This window comes from Phyllostomus hastatus, unplaced genomic scaffold (genome assembly GCF_019186645.2).
Source record: "Phyllostomus hastatus isolate PE091 unplaced genomic scaffold, TTU_PhHast_1.1 phas_contig_16, whole genome shotgun sequence".
In the NCBI taxonomy this organism is placed as follows: domain Eukaryota; kingdom Metazoa; phylum Chordata; class Mammalia; order Chiroptera; family Phyllostomidae; genus Phyllostomus; species Phyllostomus hastatus.
Genome location: NW_025333643.1, coordinates 645,612 through 666,304, shown reverse-complemented (window position 1 = coordinate 666,304; position 20,693 = coordinate 645,612). Strand labels below are relative to the sequence as shown.

General features: G+C 33.8%; 1 protein-coding gene and 1 long non-coding RNA gene across 4 annotated transcripts in view; one reads left to right on the top strand and one right to left on the bottom strand.

The window, feature by feature from the left end:
• Positions 1-20,693, top strand: part of LOC123814397 — a 102,977-nt gene that overhangs the window by 3,233 nt on the left and 79,051 nt on the right. The gene's annotated exons all lie outside the window — the stretch shown is intronic.
• RASA2 (RAS p21 protein activator 2) overlaps positions 1-20,693 on the bottom strand; it is a 123,297-nt gene that overhangs the window by 73,361 nt on the left and 29,243 nt on the right. Inside the window, exons 3-4 of the mRNA XM_045832142.1 lie at positions 20,317-20,420; positions 8,622-8,716 (exon numbers count right to left, since the gene is read on the bottom strand). Of these exons, the coding sequence (XP_045688098.1) occupies positions 8,622-8,716; positions 20,317-20,420 (199 nt within the window). The remainder of the gene's footprint in view (positions 1-8,621; positions 8,717-20,316; positions 20,421-20,693) is intronic.

Genomic DNA, 20,693 nt, shown 5'->3' with positions numbered 1-20,693 from the left:
CACAGAAATGGAGATCACATGGAGGGTTTTCAGTGGGGAGGGGGAGAATGAGGGGGGAGGTACAGGGAATAAGAAGCATAATTGGTAGGTATAAAATAGATGAGGAGAGCTTAAGAATGGTATAGGAAACAGAGAAGTCAAAGAACTTACCTGTACAACCCATGGACATAAACTAAGGGGCCCGGGTGGGGGGAAGCTGGAGGTTTGGGGGATGCAGGGCAAAGGGGAGATTAAGGGGGAAAAATTAAGAAAACTGTAACAGCATAATCAATAAAATATACTTGAAAAGAAGTACAACTAGGTAGTTACAGAATAGCCATGGGGATGTGAAGTACAGTATAGGAAATGGAGTAGCCAAAGAACTTATAGGCCTGACCCATGGGCAATGGTGTGGGGATTGTCTGAAGGAGTGGGGGGGGGGGTTGCTGGGTGGAGGGAGACGAAGGGGGAAAAATTGGGACAACTGTAATAGCATAATCATTGAAATATAATTTTAAAAATTAAAAAAATATCACACTGAAAACAAAGGAATACTTTCTTAAATAGCCATTAATATGAATTTTAAAAAACTCAGTAGTATAAATTTAAAACAAAGTATCAATGTCTTAAGAAACAAAGGTTTAAGAATAACATAATTCAAAACTTGGTGATGAGCAATTCTAAAGTGCCTATGAGCCATTCTGAACTAGGTAAGAATCCAGTGCTGGATTACCTCCACCCAGCTGACAAAAAGACCAATTCCCCCAGTGCCAACAGGATACTGCAGGGGTGTGATGTTTAGGGGCTGATGATGTAAGTAGTTTCATTATAGGCAAGAAAGTTCATTATCTAGTCACTGTTGCTTTTGGGAACAACCCCTTTCCAGTATCCTTTCACAGAAATCTAACCTGGATCAACCTCAATATTTTAAGGGAATCTGTTACACAAGAGTGAATCTGAGGTCTACTACACGCAAAGCTCAAAGTTAGATAGATAGTAAGTGATAAGCAATAAATATTGATGGGTTTTAACCCAAAAGTCTGCATAAGAAAGCTAAGCTCCAAAGAAAGGCACCAGTGGTAGTAAAATTAGTAGTTAGATGAATTTAGAATTAAACAAATCTTACATTAAAAATCTAGGCACAAATATTTATAACATCATATATAATTTATAAAATACATCTTTTGTTACTCCTGTATTTACTATCCACAACCCCTGCTATCCACAAGTGACTTTGAAGAGGTCCATGATCTGTAGTAATATGTAATATTACCCAAGTAGAATTTTTAATGTTTGTTGTCACACGGGCATGTATGTGTCACTTAGTGAACCTAGTCAACTACCAACATTTGCATCTCAAAACAGTTTTACTATTTTACATGTGTGCATTTTATGGTAGAAACTGTACATTAATAAGGCACTACCAACGGTCTCTTGAGAAATGTACAGAATCTCTATTTCTAAGACAATAAAAACTGTTAGAATAGAGAAAAAGTATAATTTCATTCACAATTCATAGCACTGTATCAAGTAAAGCCTAGAAATAAAGAGATATTTAATAGGATTCCACCAGGAATCATTATCATTGAGTCAGAGTCTAAAGGACTTATTCATTACTCCCACTGGCTGTTAACATGACATTCCTTTGGCATTAGTCAACAATAACGTGATTGTATATTAACCTGGTCAAGAAAAGAGGGGGTACAGAACAGAAGACAAGACACATACTATTAGTGTGTAATACTAAAATTAAGCATGAGTTAAATTAAGGAAAGTATAATTTCTAAACTGTAAAACACTACTTCATTGTATACTTTAACATGGAAATACGTACATAATACTTAGTAAAAAAAACAAGTTGCAAAATAGGGTATGTAAGTTTAATTTATAAAAATGAAATATACTCTACATATATCACTACATAAAATTACTACAAGTCAATCTACTTAAACATTGAGAGAAATTACCTTTTGTTGGTAGGATTTCAGATTTTTTTAAATGTTTGTATTTTTTAAATGTTCATTTAGATTTTTTAAGTTTCTACTACCAATGTGTGTTACTTTTTATCAAAGAAACAAGAGCAAAAAGTTTATTAAATTACTTGAAGCTACTTTCCAGGGTTAGAAACCTAAATCTGTAAACACTGTAGAAAATGTATTTGGTATTCTTTAATACATTCACACAAAAGTTCAGTTTTACTTACATCTGTTATCATTTTGTGTATTTGGATTGTAGCAAAACAAGTTTTTTTGTTGTTTGTTTTTTGAAAGGGCAGTTATGAGTTCAGCAAAACATACCCTTTGAAGCCAGGGATAGTGGATAATGATAGCCATATGATACAATTCTGGCCAATGAGATGTAAAAACAGGAGCTGCTGGTGGGGCATCCAAAGAAGCTTGTTGAATGGGATTTCCTAATTTCAGCCGTGGCTGGAGATGCTAAACTTAAAGTTTTCCAGAGTCTCATGGTGCTGAGCAGATAAAAATTACAGTCCAGGGTCCACCAAGATAGTGAACACCCAGGCTTTCCGTTGGAACCTCTAAAAGACTATGCCTGAGTTGTAAGAATGAACAACAAAAATGAGCCCTTACAAAGACTAAAACCTAGCCTGAAATCAGTTGAGAATCCCTAACTGGAATAAGGTAAACTGCCTCTAATCTATGCCCATGCCAAAAGCAAAAGTAAATCTCTGGAGAAAGAAAAAAAAAAAATCCAGGGCTTCAAATTATCTCTAAAATATTTCATATTTCAGTGTCTAGCACTCCATCAAAAATTACTAAGCATGCCAGAAGATAACACCAGAAACAAAAAAACTGGCAAAAAGTAGTAGACTTACAGGAGATGTAGATGTCGGAGTTAACTGACAGAGGTTAAAAAGCCATTTAAAAATATTTTTAAGATAAAAAACAAAATGAAAAACCTAGCAATTAAATGGACACTATAAGATGTATCAAATGAAAAATTTAGAATTAAGCAATAAATAACCAAAATGAGGATATATTCAACAGAAGATTATCCACAGCTAAAAAAAAAAGGATGGGTAAATGGGAGATAGATTAGTCAGTAGAAAATATCCACAAATGAAGGAGAGAAAGAGAGAATAAGGGGTATAGCAAAATGGGTATATTATTCATGTAATTATAGTCTCAGGAGAGAGAAGAATAGGGAAGGAAAAAAACAGATAAAGAGATAATTGCCTGGAATTTTCCAAAACTGAGCAATGATATAAGGCAAAGGTTCAAGAGCCCCCAGGAACACTCAAATAGGATAAATATAAAGAAAACCACTCATAGGCACAGCATAGTAAAGTATGAAAGTACAAGATAAACACTGGAAGATCAAATATCTGGTAATAACTATACTCCCTACTTTTAATTAAAACCAAATTCTTAAAAGATGATTCTATATGTATTCAATAGCATTAATTATGTTAGGTTGGTATATGCAACAGCGCCACACCAATTTGTATTAGCACATTTAGGAAATTATCCTGGTACTATCTGAAGGTTTAATATTTTATATACCAACTTTATTTCAATTACTTTTATAAAAATGTCACACAGAAAAATCTGGGATTTTAATTTTAAATTATATTACTCTTGGTACCCTAGAAAGAAGATATGTGAATTTCTGCATAGAGTTTGGAAAGCTCAGATGAATATAGGCATGTGAGCACAATACAATGCACACAAATGCATGCATTTAAATCCTCGAGTCTAAACATTTTTTTTAGTTTTTCTCACAAAACACTAAATTTTAACAATATTCCACAGAAGAGAACTCTGTATATTTCAACTGGTAAAAAGCATTTTTTATAAGAAGGGAAAATATCCAAACTTCTAGATTTGACACATGTCTTCATATATAGTAATTAAATCTATAAATCATTTTGGACGCAACTACCTGTCAGATAAGAAAACTAAAGATATTACTGTCTCTTATTTATGTATGGATAGATTTATTTTTTCTTCTTAGAGAAGTATTTATTAGGGTCTAGAAGTCTCATTCCTTTATTATTTCATGTTAACAAATTTACAAATGAATTTTTAAAAAAATCAACCTGCGATATTCAATATGTCTTAATGGCATGTAAAAAAACCAACTTATATTATTAGCTATAATCAATGCATTTCTTTTTTAATGCTCGTTTAAAGAGAGAGGACAAAGGCCATATTTCAAAAGAAATATTATAAAACAATAACTTATGGCATGATACAAAAATTCAAGATGAGCTTAGTGGTAAGGACTTATTAACTAATTACATCAAAAGGATGTGATTGACAGTATATATGGAATTACTGCTTGTACAAGTTGTGTGAGACAAACACCCTTCATTAATGGGAGCACCAACTTCTCCACATGAGAAGTTTCATCAGTCTTACGTAAAGACATGTTCTTTATCATAGCACCTAAGAAATAAATAAAGGAAAAATACTTAGTTTCTTATGTGTTCCAGGACAAAATAGCTAATGACATAGATACAGATCACCACAGCCAAAGCGAATTTAAAGGAAGAGGCACCAACACCAAGTGAAGTAGGATGATGACCAGAAACTAGAGATGAGATTACTTGAAAAAGAAGAGAGTGCTCAACAATATCAAAAGCTGCTGGAAAGTCGTGTAAGAGAAGGACTGAAAAATGTCCACTAGACTTAGTGACACAATGTCATAGGTATAACATCAGTGAGAGCGGTTTGTGCTCTCTCTCTCTCTGACCAACTGTGGGGTCTGAAGGTAGCTTAGAGTGGGTTGAGAAGAGAATAGTTCAATACAGAAAAACTGCCAAAGTGTTAGAAAGTGTACTTATGAAATATTAATAATATCTTAAATGTTTGAAGAGAAAATTAAAAATAATTAACATTATTAAAAGCAGTAATAAAGCATCTGAGAAACAAGTCCAGATAAGAGGTGAAAGCTCTGAAATTTTCAACAACCCATCTTACTGCTATTGGGATCTTTTCATTTCAGGGCTAAATTATGTTTTCTCATGTTACTGAAATTGAAGGGAATCCTTTATACTGAAGTTTTCATTTCACAGATGAAGACCCTTGAACAACTATAGGATAGCAACTATTTTGGGTACAAGTGCCTGCTAGTGGTACTGCTAGGAAATCAAACATCTTTTCCCTCTGAAGTAGAGATACTGATCACTTTTCTACCCAAATCCCTTTCATAGGAAACATGCCTACCCAAAGTCCAAAATAGACTTTTCTGCAGTGACTTTACCCCCAGTCATATCAAATCATACTGCAGTGGACATGTGATCCATATTTGGCCAAATTCTTTCTCTAAATTGTGGCAGAGAAATGAGATCTTAGAGAATGAGGCTGCTATTTGGCTATATGGTCACGTAGACTCAAAGGCTGATGTGGCCTTTTTTTTTTTTTTCAAGCCATTAAGAGATCAGACAACGTAGAAAGCACAGGGAGAGATGTCTCATCAGACATACAAAAAGAGTACAATGGAATCTCATCATATAGTATTTTTCCTTTCTCTTTCATTTTGCCAAGTGAGTAGTTAATGAAAGATAGAAAACATTAATTATTCACATTACAAAATGAAAGAGAAAGAAAAAATACTATTGAAACAGTGAGCATAAAAGTAGGGAGAAATGAATCAGTGGATCTCAGTTCCCATGTGCCTCTTGCAGTATCTTGTTCAATGAATGGAAGTTTGAGGATACAGTATATATTTTAATTTCATCCTGGCCTCAAATTCAAGCTAGCTGTTTTATATAGTGGTCAACCAGAAACAAACCAAGTACCCAACATTTTATTGTACTTTATGAGAAGAAATTAAAGTCTTCCAAAAGCAATTTTGACTATGTAACCTGTATCTAGTTTATTATTTTAAGAACCTGACCTCCACTTAAGATGCAGCTCCTCTGTAAATGGCTGACAACTTTCTAACTCCTAACTGGTCAAATTGAAGTTCCTGTAATTATACTCCAAGAAGTTTCCTAGGAACCTTTGAATGCCTCTTCCTTTTCCTTTGAGTTTATTTCAGTAGGCTCTGTTCCTTATACTCAGATGTTCTCTAAGAGATAACTCCTAATAATCTCTGTTGAGGTCTTTTTATGGCCAATAGTATAGAATAATGAAAGGCAGTAAAGCACTGTGGTTAAGAGTTTTAGAATCACACCAGATCTCTACTGTAATCATGGTTCCTTCACTTAATTAGTGCTGTGACTTTGGAGACATCATTTAACCTCTATGAAACTATTTTCCATACCTGTAAAATAGAGATAATGCTACCTATACCTTGTAACACAAATTTGATGATTACATGAGATCATGTATATTAAGTACTTAGTACTATGCTTTGGTATAGACTGTTATAATTACTAATAGTAATTATTAGATGGAATTCCTGAACTCAATCTTACAGCTTTTTCCTATGGCCCCATCAATAACTTGCATATCCATGATATTTTTGTAAAATTTTATAAATGTTATGCAAGTGAATGATTTATTAAAAAGTAAGATTTGTATGAATCACAGACTGCTTTTCTATGTTTCTAGATTCACAAAGTTAATTTACTATTCCTAGATCAGTTTTGGGGCCAAATAAGAATATACCCAATGGTATTTATATGAACCTGAAAAGTGTTATGCGTTCTTCCTACCTCCTAAATTTCATTTTCAATACTCAGTAAGTCTTTTAAATACTGAGCAAGTATAATTTAAGAAAAAAGAGCTATAAAGGTTATACTCATGTTTATGAAAATAACTCAAGAGCAAATGTTGACATTATATCTGTTAAATGCTGTTTCCAGACTTTTCATCTTCCAGAAATGAGTTTGATGTATACTATCAAATAAAATCCTGTTAGTTAATAGTAGTTTATGAATTATATAAAGAGTATTATTATAAAGGCATTTCTATTTTTGAGAACTAAGGCCCTTAAATCCTTTAGAAAATTTACATTGGTCATAAGAATGAATTTTATTAACTGCATCTTAAAATAACCTTCAAATTTCATTTTAGACCATATTCTTAAAGCCTGTTCTTACCTTGCTTTTTGTTAAAACTTGAATTTAAAACTTTTGTATCTGCCTTTTCATAAAAGTGTATTAGGGAAATGGCCACCTGATCAACTGGGAGTAAATAGGTATTTTACATTTGGATAGCATTTAACAGCTTTCAAAATACTCTTAAAGGTATCTATTTCACTTAAATTTCACATCATGTGAATCAACACAGCAACTTTTATTTCTATAAAAATAAAATTCAGTCAGTAAAGTAACCACATATGAAAATTAGAACCTAAATTTTCTAACTTCTAGTTTAAAGCCCTTTCTACTTCATCACATTGCCTGTTACCTGGATCATTTACCATACTGTGTATAATTGGGATCTGAATAACAGTAATTGTCAAATGGAAGGAAAAGAACCTTAAAATGGGGTACAATAGCTAAAACAGGAAAATTTGAAATTATATTTTGTACTTAAGAAGAGGTTTTAGTATACCAGTACTTAATTTTTAGAGAATTTAATCAAAGAATGCTTGAGAAGTTATAAGGAAATAGACACACAGGCACTTTATTTGCAAATATCTGTGGGTGTGTGCGCAGCACTTTTTTCTTCTCTTAAACTTGAGTCACAGTAGCAAATTATAGCTTCTCTTAGAGAGGAAGAATTCTGCTTGCAATTATGCCTTCGGGACATGGTTTCACAATCCTTATCATATTTTATAAATAAATAGGGTTATTAAAAAAAGGATTCTTTTTAGATAGAAATAACAATTTCTAAGAAAAACTCAGGTTTTCCAGAAACAAACAGAAAGTATGACACATTGCTAAATATCTGTCTTTACTCATTCATAGAATTTGTAAGACCTCTTATTTTGGCAAGAGGAAAGAAAAGCTTTAAAAAGAGTAATGATCCCCTTTGAAATAAAGGAAAGGTGAATAATATGAAGGGTGGGTATGAGAATAAAGGTGCTGTATTGGTGAGCTCAGGCATGGGTTTGAATGAACAGCATTTTCCTAGGTCTACTTTACTAGAAAGGAAAGTAAAAGCATCCTGGTCAGAACAGTTGAAGTCACAGACATCTAGAAATTCTCCCCAAAGAGTTAATTATACACATTTTTCCTTTAAAACTTTTTCCCCATCTAGCCCTAACCATTGTGGCTCAGTTGGTTGGATATTAGTCCACAAACCAAAGGGTCACCAGTTCAATACCAATCAGGGCATGTGTCTCTAGTCCCATGCAAGAGGGCACACAATAAATGGGCAACCAATAAAGGTTTCTCTCTCACATCAATGTTTTGCTCCCTCTCTCTCCCTCCCTCCCCTTCTCTCTAAAAATAAATAAATAAAATCTTTAAAAAATAAATAAAACTCCCCCCATCTAAATAAACTTTAATAATTTGCTCCTGTGACTGATACAAAAGAACAAAGGGAAAAAAACCTCCCAATATAACTTCCCCATACACATACAAGCAAGTATGTTATTCTTGAATTCATGTGGCACGACATTTCCTTCTAGCTACTAATTAACCAAAATTCTAAAATATATGGTGCCAGAATTTAAAATAAGGTATAATAAGTTCTAAGTATATGAACTAGTATAATCCATTTTCACTCATTTTCCGTGTGACAATCTCCTACATCACTTATATCACAAGTCTTAATATTTACCTGAACCTCTGAATTGGAGTCAACAGGCTGTAGTGAAAACCAAGTTTCTTTACCACTGTGGTTACACAAGTCTTCTTTTTTGATGGCTACTTTTCCTGTAGGAAATAAGTACAAGAATATGAGGAAACATTTCATATAATCCTTAGTGCTATTATATTATAATACTTTGTAGGAAACATTTTAAAACAACATACCTGTTGACATTAAAAATTCACTTTTACAAAGTATTTTTCTATATTCTAAAGAAGAAAATGTGCTTTTTTTCCCCTTGTCCCTTGCCAGGCCCTCCTCTATGTGATTTTATAGCAGGGGGTTTGACAAAAATTCAGTGCAACTGCATTTTTTAGTAGTTAATTCAGATTCAGTTTTTACCCCAAGTACAATCAGTCTAAAAAGTACTATCAATGTATTTATACAATATAGTGCAAAGTAATCCTTCCAATTCTTTAATGTTATGAATAAACTGTTTTATATCTGCATTTAGTAAGAGTTTATAAGCCCCAGTTAAGAGAAAAATAAAAACATTATACATCACTAACAATATTGAAAATTGACTTGAAAATTATGGGCGATTAAAGTAATAATTTTATTCAAAGTTTGCTTTTATCAAAATATTGCAAACACTACTTATGCTGCTTCAGTGCACATACACACACAAAATCAAGGCAGCTCCTGAAAGAACTTCTACCTCTGAGAAAGATATAATACAATGAATAAAGTAGTATGAAGAGGAAGAAACAAAAATGTTCTTATTATAATGAAGTATTTGCCATGTTGGTGCAAAGTATTTCCTTCCTCAATTCAAGTTTTAAGAAGTAGACATAGTTTTGCATATGACTGACAATTTATTTGAAGATTCTACACAAAAACTTCAACAAAGGATATACACTAACAGTCAAAAAGTTTCCTTTCTCCTACCAAATAAGAATTTTCATTTTAAGTGCCCTAATTATACTTAAAGGGTATCTTTCACTTATGACCTATCCTGGTTTTTTAGTTCAACATTTGAAAACTTTTAGAAAACAGTATGTCAGTTTTTGTGTATCAAGTGAAAAGGAAAAGCAGGACAAGAAAACAGACAAAGGACTATCTTTGAAATTTTATTCTGGAATTAGATTATGGTGATGGTTACACAACTCTGAGAAAATACTAAAAACCACTGTATGGTACACTTTATTTATTTTTAAATTTTTATTTATTAATTTGAGTGTGTGAGAGAGAGAGAAGCATCAATTTGTTATTCTACTTATATATGCATTCATTTGGTTGATTCTTATATGTGCTCTAACCAGGGATTGAACCTGCAATCTTAGTGAATCAGGATGATGCTCTAACCAACTGAGCTACCTGGTGGGGGCCTTGTATGGTACACTTTAAAAGGGTGAGTTTTATGGTATGTGAGTTACACCTCAATAAAGCTATTACTTAAAGTGTTTAAACAAATTAAATTTTTAAAAAAGATTTTATTTATTTATTTTTAGAGAGAGGGGAAGGGAGGGAGAAAGAGAGTGAGAGAAACATCACTGTGTGATTGCCTCTCATGCACCCGCTACTGGGGACTTAGCCCGCAACCCAGGCATGTGTCCTGATTGGGAATTGAATTGGTCACCCTTTGGTTTGCAGTCTGGTATTCAATCCACTGAGTTACACCAGCCAGGGCTATTTATTTATTTTTAGAGAGAGGAGAGGGAGAGAAACATCCATCAGTTGCTTCTCACATGCACCCTGACCCGGGGACCAAACTTGCAACCTAGGCACATGCCCTGACAGGGAATCAAACCTATGACACATCACTTCACAAGATGATGCCCAACCAACTGACTCACACTGGTCAGGGCCATATTAAAATTTTTTTTTAAAGATTTTATTTTTAGAGAGAGGAGAAGGGAAAGCAAAAGAAAGGGAGAGAAACATCAATGTGCAAGAGAAACATTAACTGGTTGCCTCTCACACACCTCCAAACTGGGGACCTGGCCCACAACTCAGGCATGTGCTCTGACCAGGAATTGAACTGGCAACCTTTCAGTTCACGGGCTAGCACTCAGTCCACTGAGCCACACGCCAGCCAGGGCCATACTAAAATTTTTGATAAGCTTGTCTTTCCAGTCATGACTGAAACTCAAACTATAAAGACTACCTATATATGTATATGGTTTTAAGGAAAGTATTAATATACAGCTACTTTTATTTTCATTAGAGTGGCAGCCCAAAAGAGAACTACTGAAATAACCCAAAAGAGAACTACTGAAAATTTATCAGCTATATTTATTAACATCTGTAAAATTGTTAAATTAAGAAATTAGGCCTCATGACAAGCATGAATCTTTCAAAATTTCTTATAAATATATTGGATGACATCTAATGTGAAGGTCAAAATCTTCATGTAAATATATAGCATTTATAATTCATTCAGATATAATAGGAAATGACATTAGGAAAATAATATATTTCAGCCTTTGGGGGACATTGAATTTAAGATACAAAATAATGAAAAGAAAAGAGAAATTCTTCCATTACTGAATATACAGATTATGAGCAAGTACAGAATTCAAGCATTAACTGGAACACCCAAATATTCTTTGTGTTGCTAAAGGAGTTTAGGTTAAGAACAATATCATACAAATCTCTTGATGTTTACCTATAGATTTTATCAAATTCCTGGCAAATCAATATAATACTAATTGAAAGAATGGCTTAGGATTCAGAAATATGACAAAGGATTCAATATTGTTCATCACAAGTAACTCAAATTATCACAATTCTATAAAGTGGTTCCACTTACTATTGACTTCACAAGAGATATAAACGATAAGGCAATGTACAGCAGCTTCATACATATGTATGCACATACACACAGACACAGACCTATGCCTCCTATAGCTGAAGTTCTTATATTTTGAGAACCACTTATCTTCTTCTTTAAAAATCTTAATACTATCTATGAATCTTTTATGTCCTCTCCCCAGAAGAACTGCATAGATATTATCTAGTATATAATTTTAAGAGGGTTTACCCATCATCCAGAAACTCACTGGTAAGCCCTGGTTAAGATTCCTATTCTACAATTTCCAGGACTTTTGGTTTCATACATAATTTATGAACATGTGTGTAGATGTACCTTTGTGTGTACATAAAATATATACAAACATCACTAAAGCAAGCACCTGACTTAAAAATAGCATTTTTAAAGTTTATTTAGAAATTTACTGGTTTGATTCACTTACTCATTCAACAAATAATCACAGTGGCACTGTTTTTTTAAATGGGATTTGATTTCCAGACTCCCCTAACCAAAGTTTATTTAACCAATAATGCTTGGAAAAACTACAGTAGGAATCTATCTGTTCTATTTATGACTCACAACTCCACATCCCTGGAAATACATCTTTTGTTACAGTTGCCTTTCCAAAAGAGAATCCTCTTTTAAGTTTACAGGTTAGAAAACAAAATCCCAGAAGGATGTGCCCTCTTCTTCTTACTTCATATCTTATGAATCCATGGTACTCATTGTCATGAAAGAGTTGAATGGTTCTTCTCTTCTGAGAGAGAAACCCTTCTCTGACCAGCTGCATAAATAAGCCATTCATAAATTGAGAAAAACTTGCAATTTTACTGCTAGCCCTTATTCTTATCGAAGTCCTTTTTAAGATGTTAGTTTCTGAAATGTAAAGGTTTAGTTGCATGAGATTAGTCAGCTGGAAGAAGCAGGGAAGAGTACATGAGTGATCCCAAGAAGTCAGAGAAACTGTTACATAGGAATGACAGAGGAAAATAAAGAAAATATTTGAAGTAATTAGGTTACTAGGATACCTGCAACATGTTCATCAGTCCTAGGGAATCAAACAAAGAGGAAAGGAAGGGGGGAGGGATGAAAAGAAAGAGAATGAATGAGAGAGAGAGGTGGGAGGTTAAAGGGCAAGGGGATATAGAAGAGGGAAAGGAGAGGGACAGATATGAGAAGGACAAGTTTCTGAAATACAACCACACAATGCCAAAAAACCTCTCATCATTCTTACTTGTTATTTTGAGTACCCCTAGTTAGATGGCAGGTATTGGTTGTGAAAGGCAGGCAGCCTAATACAGTGGTAAGAGTGCTGAACTGAAAAAAAAAAAAGCCAGCACTTACTGAACATGCACCAGATAGTAGACATTCTTACATATTTTCTGTTAAATCTTTGTAAAAATCTTGGGTATAGAGAGTATAATCACCATCTTACAGATGAGGAAAGCTTAACAATATTTAGAAACCTGCCCACTAACCAGTGCTAAGCCAGATTTCAAAACCAAGGCACCCTTGTCCATGTTCCTTCCAACACAGACATTCATTCAGTAGCCTAGTGTCAATTCTGTTACTAGTTAGCTATGTGATCTTGGGCTATTTATTTAAACACTACCTCATTTACCCCCTCTGTATTAGAAACAACTTTTAGCTCTAATGATGTTAAAAACCTGTTCTGTGCTTCTAGTGGTCCCAAAGATTGTTTTAGCTTACTGTTTACTGCTTTAAACAAAGTTAATTCATTATTTTACTAGTCATGAAATCACCAACCTCAAAAAAAAAAAATCACCCAGAACAAACTACCCAACAAATCATTTATAGGTGATAATTTCATTTCCTCACCGTCCTAACAAACTCATAGACAGAAAAAGCTTAGACCAAACATACAAGGTCTGTCTGGGAAAAGTCCAGCCATTGTTAACATGATGATAACAGTTTGCAGGACCTCCATGTAACCTGGCAGCCAAGGAGAATAGATTGAAATGCACATACATGACTTCACTGTACTAGTCAGTGGAGGTGATAGATGCTGTTGAGTGAGCATGTGTACTGTGTGGCTGTTGCTTTCAAAATGACTGAGCAAATAAAGCAATGAATCTGTATCCAATTTTATGTTAAATTTAAACATTCTTCTGCAGAAACTATTCGAATGATTCAAAAGGCCACAGCTGTGGGCAACTGGTGATTGGCAGCTTCATCACAACAACACACCAACTCATGCCTCACTTCTCCGTGCAGAGTCTTTTGGTGAAACATCTAATCACCTAGGTGACTCAGCCCCCCTACAGCCTAGATTTGGTGTCCTGTGACTTCTGGCATTTCCTAAACCTAAAATCACCTATAAAAAGGAAGAGATTTCAGACTATCCATGAGAGTCAGGAAAATACAATGGGGCAGCTGATGGCAATTGGGAGAACTGTGTGAGGTCCCAAGGTGCATACTTTGAAGGGGACTAAGGCATCATTGTCCTGTGTACAATGTTCCTTGTATTTTCTTCAATTGATGTCTCTATTTTTCATATTACATGCCTCAATACAAGGGAAGGAAACACAAAAAGAAATGAAGGAATTGTGGGCAAAAAACCCCATCTTTGTTGGTCTGTAAAAAAATGTATTTTTAGCTTTCCAGCACCACTTCTACCTAGCGTTTTCTTTCTGTCTGTAAATACTGTGTTATGTTTGGGCTCCATTTTTAGACACAGCATATTATTAGAAATTTCATCCTGATACAGATCACCAACTGGCAAAATCTTGATAGTCCCATTCCTAGTTGGGACACCACAAGAAATGGCTGAAAGAGCAGATAGATAAGAGTAGTGACAAGTATGACTGCATATACAAGATGAAATTGGACCAGAAATAGGACTGTACAAATTCTGGCAGATAATCAACAACAGCGATTCAGTCAATGGCAATATTTCGATGCCTCAGTATATGGGGTTTAGGTGGATACAATTGGTCTCTGGGGTAGACTGGTATATTAATGGTCTCTTTGGTGTATGCCACTGTGTAGTTCCCTCCAGCACAGACTCTGGGTTTGGCCATGTCACTTGTTTTTGCCAAAGGGACATCAGCAAATGTGATACAAGTAGAGGCTTAATAAGCACCTGTGCAGTAGTGGTTACCCTCTTGGAATCCTGACACCATGTGGAGAGGAAGACCTAGATAATAGCCAGCACTAACCATAAGACATATGAGCCAGATGGTTCAGCCCAGTCATTCCCAGATAACTGCTCATTAGTGACCCCAGGTGAGACGAGCAGAAGAACCATTCAGTTTGGCTCTGCCCAAACAGACAACCTATATTATCATAAACAAACAAATGTATGGTTGCTGTACTAAGCCACTAAGTACTGGAGTGGTTTAGTACATAGCAGTAGATAACTGAAGCAGTACCATGCAAATAGTCACTAAAGTATAGTTTCAGGCAAATTTTAAACAGTAGGTTTGACTTAAGAGCTACGTGCCAGAAGAAATTACACCTCAGAGCTATCTTAAATTCAGCCTTATTTTGTAGATGAACTAGGCCTAAGAAGGTACAGTAACTTGTTTGAGATCATACAGCTAGTTATTGATAGTCATGACTGGAAGTCACAACTCCAATATTCTAGTAACATTCTAGTAAAATTCTCTGATCAAATATTGTTTTGAACCCAGGGGAAAGAAAAAAGGTCGCCAAAGCCTACTAAGATTGTAGATCTTAAATAGTTTAAGCCTACATTCCTCTGAAGACTAAAATAACTCAAAAATACACATTAAGAAGTAAAATATGTTTTAATTTTAATGTTAATAGGATCTTTATTGGAAATGTAAATATGCGTATATTCTTACATAAAGTTTTACTTTTGTCTTTTTCTCAATTTTTAAGAGAAGACACTATACCTTAACGTATTACACTTTTAAAGCGTCAATTTTACAATTTCCTTTTCTTTTGTAAAATGATTCCTAAGTCTCAAGTTTTTAATTAACCCCTTATCGATCTTTTGCACTAAAGTTCTGGCATATGAGATGCCTAATATGGAAATAAATGCCCCATATTGATAAGTTATTACTTCTGGGAAAGGGACTGGAAGGGCAGCGGGCCCATGGTCAGAATTAATTAGGATTATCTATAATGCTATAATAATTTTTTACAAAAAGAAAAATATCCACGTATTACTTATACAATTAAAAACAAAAAACAAACAAGCTCTAGTTATATTAGACCAGTACACATTCTCAGATCTCTAGCTCAAATTTCATTTCCAGAAAATGCTATGGCACTGTTTAATCTTCAATTGGGCAACTCAGAGTATAAAATAATTGAGGCACCTCAATTTCTGGTAGCTCAAAGTTTTTTTAAAAGCCAACTTTATGAGTTAATGACAGAAGAAAATGTTGAACTACAAAAATGTAAATATTGGGTTGGCCAAAAAGTCCATTTAGTAAAATAAAGGCCACATTTTCCATTTTCACCAATAACTTTATTGATTTGGATATTGAGTATGCCAGCTATCTCCCATGTGGGTAAACACTGATAGTGATCAAATCAAGACATTAATTGAGAACAAACAACTATAACTGATCTACTTGACTGTGGAGCACAGTCCAGCATAAAATTTCCAGCATGGAACTTTGCAAACCACTTTTGACATGTTCAATCAGTCATAGCACCTTCTCCATATACTGCACAATTTTTTGTGCTTGTTTCAGTTGTGTTTTTACCTTTCTTGAAATAATAAAGCCTGATATGCTGAAAATGTTGCATATTTTCTTCCATCTTCAATATTAAAATGGTTACACAAAAATTAACCAATTTTGGTAAGTTTTTTTTAAATGCATGCTGATATGACAGCTGTCACAACACAATCTAACAAAATTATTATTTTTTAAAGGAATGGTAATTTCTTTTTTCTTTTTTTTTAAAGATTTTATTTATTTATTTTTTAGAGAGGGAAGGGAGGGAGAAATGGAGAGAGAGAAACATCAATATGCGGTTGCTGGGGGCCATGGCCTGCAACCCAGGCATGTGCCCTGACTGGGAATCGAACCTGCGATACTTTGGTTTGCAGCCCACACTCAATCCACTGAGCTACGTCAGCCAGGGCTACAAAATTATTTTGAATGAAGTTAAAGACAGCTAAGTGTTACAGAGCCATCTTATGGAAAAAAGCAAACAAACTTTTTGGCCAACCCAATATTTATAAAAGAAAACAGTAAGACCATTTTCCAACTATAATTAAAGGGTACATATGTACTGTGTTTACTTTAATAATTCCTATGTATAAAAGGGGGAAATTTCTACTAAATATATAAATTTTATCTACTAATAAGAATAAATTTACTTGGAAAAAAGTTCTCAAACCAAGTGATAATTTTCTGACACCAATTCACAAAAAATTAATTTTTACTTAATTTTTTTTTACTTAAAATAAAATTGTTTTTACTTTGAAAACATACACAACACAAACCAAAGGCAACTTTTGGAAATCATACTTATAAACCTCAACTAAAGGCCTTTTCAAGAAATACTATATAACTATGATACGTGTACACAGACCATGAAAATTACAAAATATTTTTTTAAAAAGACATGACTGTGAAAAGATACACCCTCTTTGGAGTCTCTAATAATCACCACCAGCCTCTCTATCTAATCCTCATCCTACTCCACCTCTCTCTAGTTGTTGACATTAAAAGATCTTGCCTTCAATGATATTAATCTCTTTTTTTCTACTTCCTTAAACACCTTATCAGTCTTCACTGAAGCCTCATTTTCCTTACAACACACTCCTTATCTTCTGAGGAAATTTCATTCATTCCAGGGGAGTCTTCAAGTATCACTTCATGTTAATGACTCTCAAATCCACATCTCCAGCTCTTTTCTCTAAGCCTCATATCTGCATTCCCAACAGTCAACCAAAGATGTTCTCCAGGCAACACAGATTTAACTTGTTTTAAACCAAACTCACCCTTTCTCCTTCCCAGCCCCCACTCAAAACTGAATGCTCTTGCTGTGTTCCTTGTATCAGTTAATGAATGACAGCCATATTAACAAACATTTTTTAAAACTCTTTTCCTTTTCACATCCTCTTTTCCCCTTCGTCCCTAAATCCTATTTGAAGTTACTCCTGTGAAGTATATTCCTTCATTCGTATTTCCACTGCTATCACCCTATTCATTTCATTTGGTAATAGCCTCCTGGTTGGTCTCACTGCCTCTACTCTCTCTCTATTCTAAATTATAAACTACAGATTACATACCTAAAGTATATGTGTGTATATATATTTTTTAAATGTGTGTATAGTTATATATAATTACACGTAATACTTTAAATATGTAATCAACAGACATTATTTTATAGTTTGAAAGTTACTGTTGTAGGAACTTGTTAAGCTCTAAAAGTATATATTGATATGCAGTTATATGTAATTTTTAAAATGTTCCTCATTTTAACAGACACAACACTACTGTCTGTAGAATGAAGTCCAAATTCCTTAGCATGGCTCTTAGGGTCCATCACAATTTGACCCCAATTTTATATTTCCAGCTTCTCCTTTTACCATCCTCCTCTTAAGTAATTTATATACTTCAGCAGACATACCACAAACATGATTCAACTCTTTTCCTCTGCTTCTGCTAATCCCTATTACCTTGAAACAACCTGCTAATCCTCCACCAAACAAAATTAACTGTTCTCTCCTCTATGCTCCCAAATACTTTGTTCGTACCTCCAACACAGAACCTATTATAATATATTAGTGTTAGAGTGAATACAAGTCTGCCTCTCTGACAAACTGGAAGGAAACTGAGTGTTATTCATCCTAACATTCCCATCCATTGTTTGTCTTACAGAAGTGTTTATGTTTGTTTAATTGAATTGAGGACAGAGCCTCAGAGGTGATCTATAATTAAGGGTTTGCTAGAAAGAGAAGAATATGTTTAGAGGTAAGGAAGAAGTCAAAAGAAAGACAACTAGGAAAATACAATGTCATTAAGCTGTTTTTTCCTGGGCAATCGTAAAGAGTCAAATGTGACACAGAAGCAGATGAGGATTAAAAAACTACCTTTTGTGACAGTAAAAATTATTTGCTATAGATACAGCTGACAAAAGCTAATATATTTAACAAATAAAGATGCATAAGAGTAAAAGACTTAACTCCAGCAAAAAAAGGGTGAAAAATGAACAACTATTCATAGTAGAAAAATGTAAAACATATGAAAAATTCTTCAAATTCACTGATAATCAGAAAAATATGAGTTAAAAAATTAAACATTTTTCACTTATCAAATTGGGAAATTTTTTTCAATGATAAGATCCAAGAAGAAAAGGGTATGAAATGGTTATGCCCGGCCATGTGTGGGGGGGACTGTGAATTAGTATAATACTTCTGGAGCTAATGTAAATATATATATAGAAGTAATCCTAAAAACAGATCCTTTGCCTCAGTATTTTCACTTCTAAAAATTTATCCCAAGAAAAATAGACATTCCAAAATGTATGCAGAAGGATGTTCACAGTAGCACCATAAATCTGAAAACATAAATGTTTACCAACAGAGAAGTGGTTAAAATAACAACACATTTCTATACAAAAATATTATATAACAAAATTTTTAAAGTATTTACTAACACAGGAAAAGGATCATTGTATGATGTTAAGTGAAAAAGGAAAAAACTGAATGTAGCATGAAATAAAAGAATGGGAAGAAATATATAAATTATTAACTGTAGTTCTTCCTGTGCAGAGTCCCTACCAGTCACTAAGATTATATAATAGTTGTATAATTAAGAAAAAATATGTTTTTAAGAGGTCATTTGATTTTCCTTAAAATGACTTTTGCAAACTTCAAAAAGGTTTGTAAGAAAAATGTAGAAGCCAGATTACAGAGATTTAAAAAAAAATAAGTAGTAAGAAGAAGAATACAGACAGTTTGTTAAAGAGTTCAATAGCAAAGGAGAAACAAATTAGATGGTAGTTAAGAGGACTAAATCAAATAAAGCTTTATTTACCATTTAAACTTAGGATACTTGAGCATATTTCAAATCAGAAAAAAGAAATGCAGATGATGAAATTCAGGATACTAAAAGGGGAGAGAATACATGTAAATTATAGACCTCTACCTGTTATTAAAATACAAAGATACTGGTAGAAAGACCATGAATGTGACAACATATGTGGCCAGTTAGCTTTGTTTTAATCTACCCCAACTCAGACAATTGTTTAAGAAATAATAACGAATACAAACAGAAAACATATGACCAGATTAAAGTGAATTAATTACTTCTATTAGAAAAACTTCAAAAACAGATGTTCTTTGGAGGGATCAAATCCTGTGATCTTTGTATAAAACATTCTTTCTGCCCTCGCTGGTATGGCTTAGTGGGCTGAGTGCCGGCCTGCAAATCTAAGGGTCACCAGGTCAATTTCCCGTCAGGGCACATGCCTAGGTTGCAGGCCAGGTCCCTGGATGGGGGCATGTGAGAGGCAACTGGTGATGTATCTCTCACACAGCGATGTTTCTCTCCCTCTTTTTCTCCCTTCCTTACCCTCTAAAAATAAATAAATAAAATCTAAAAAAATATAAATTCTTTCAACCATTCAACACAATATTCAATAGTACTAAATGTAAGGCACTCTGTGAGTGATAGCCTCTGCTTCATAAATATCATATTCAACTAGAAAATATAGATATTAAACAAATTGATGAGCAAGCATAATGAGCACTATGGAAAGAGACCCATTAGGTACTGAGGAAGCATATGACACCATGACAGGAATCAAATTAAAAATCAGATTCACAAACATGAAGACTAGAGAAAAGGATTAAAAATGTCAAGCATATATTATTCTGTTGTTTTCAACACTTTATAGTTAGAGAAAGAATGAACATAAACACCAATGTTGTGATTAAAGATAATTATGAATAATACATACCTATACGAAGGTCTCTTTGTAAAACATTCTTATCATAAACATAGAAAGACAAATACTGGAAAGTTCTTGGAATCTCAAAGTAAAATTCTTCACTGAAAAATGGGCTAGAGAGAAAAGGGGGGAAAACTCATTATTTTAAATTTAACAGTGTCCTCAAACAATATTTTCAATAAAACAAATCAAATTACACACTAAAATGCCATAAAAGCTTCAAAAGCTCCAAAATAATTCTCTATGCTAAGTTTCAACTAAATCCTGTATAAACCAAGCTCAACTATGAAAGAACCTCAATCACCAGGGTTGAGCTCTGAACAGATTTTCAGGAGTCATGTGAACAGAAGACTCAGTAATTACCTAGGGTCATGCTCACCTTTTAA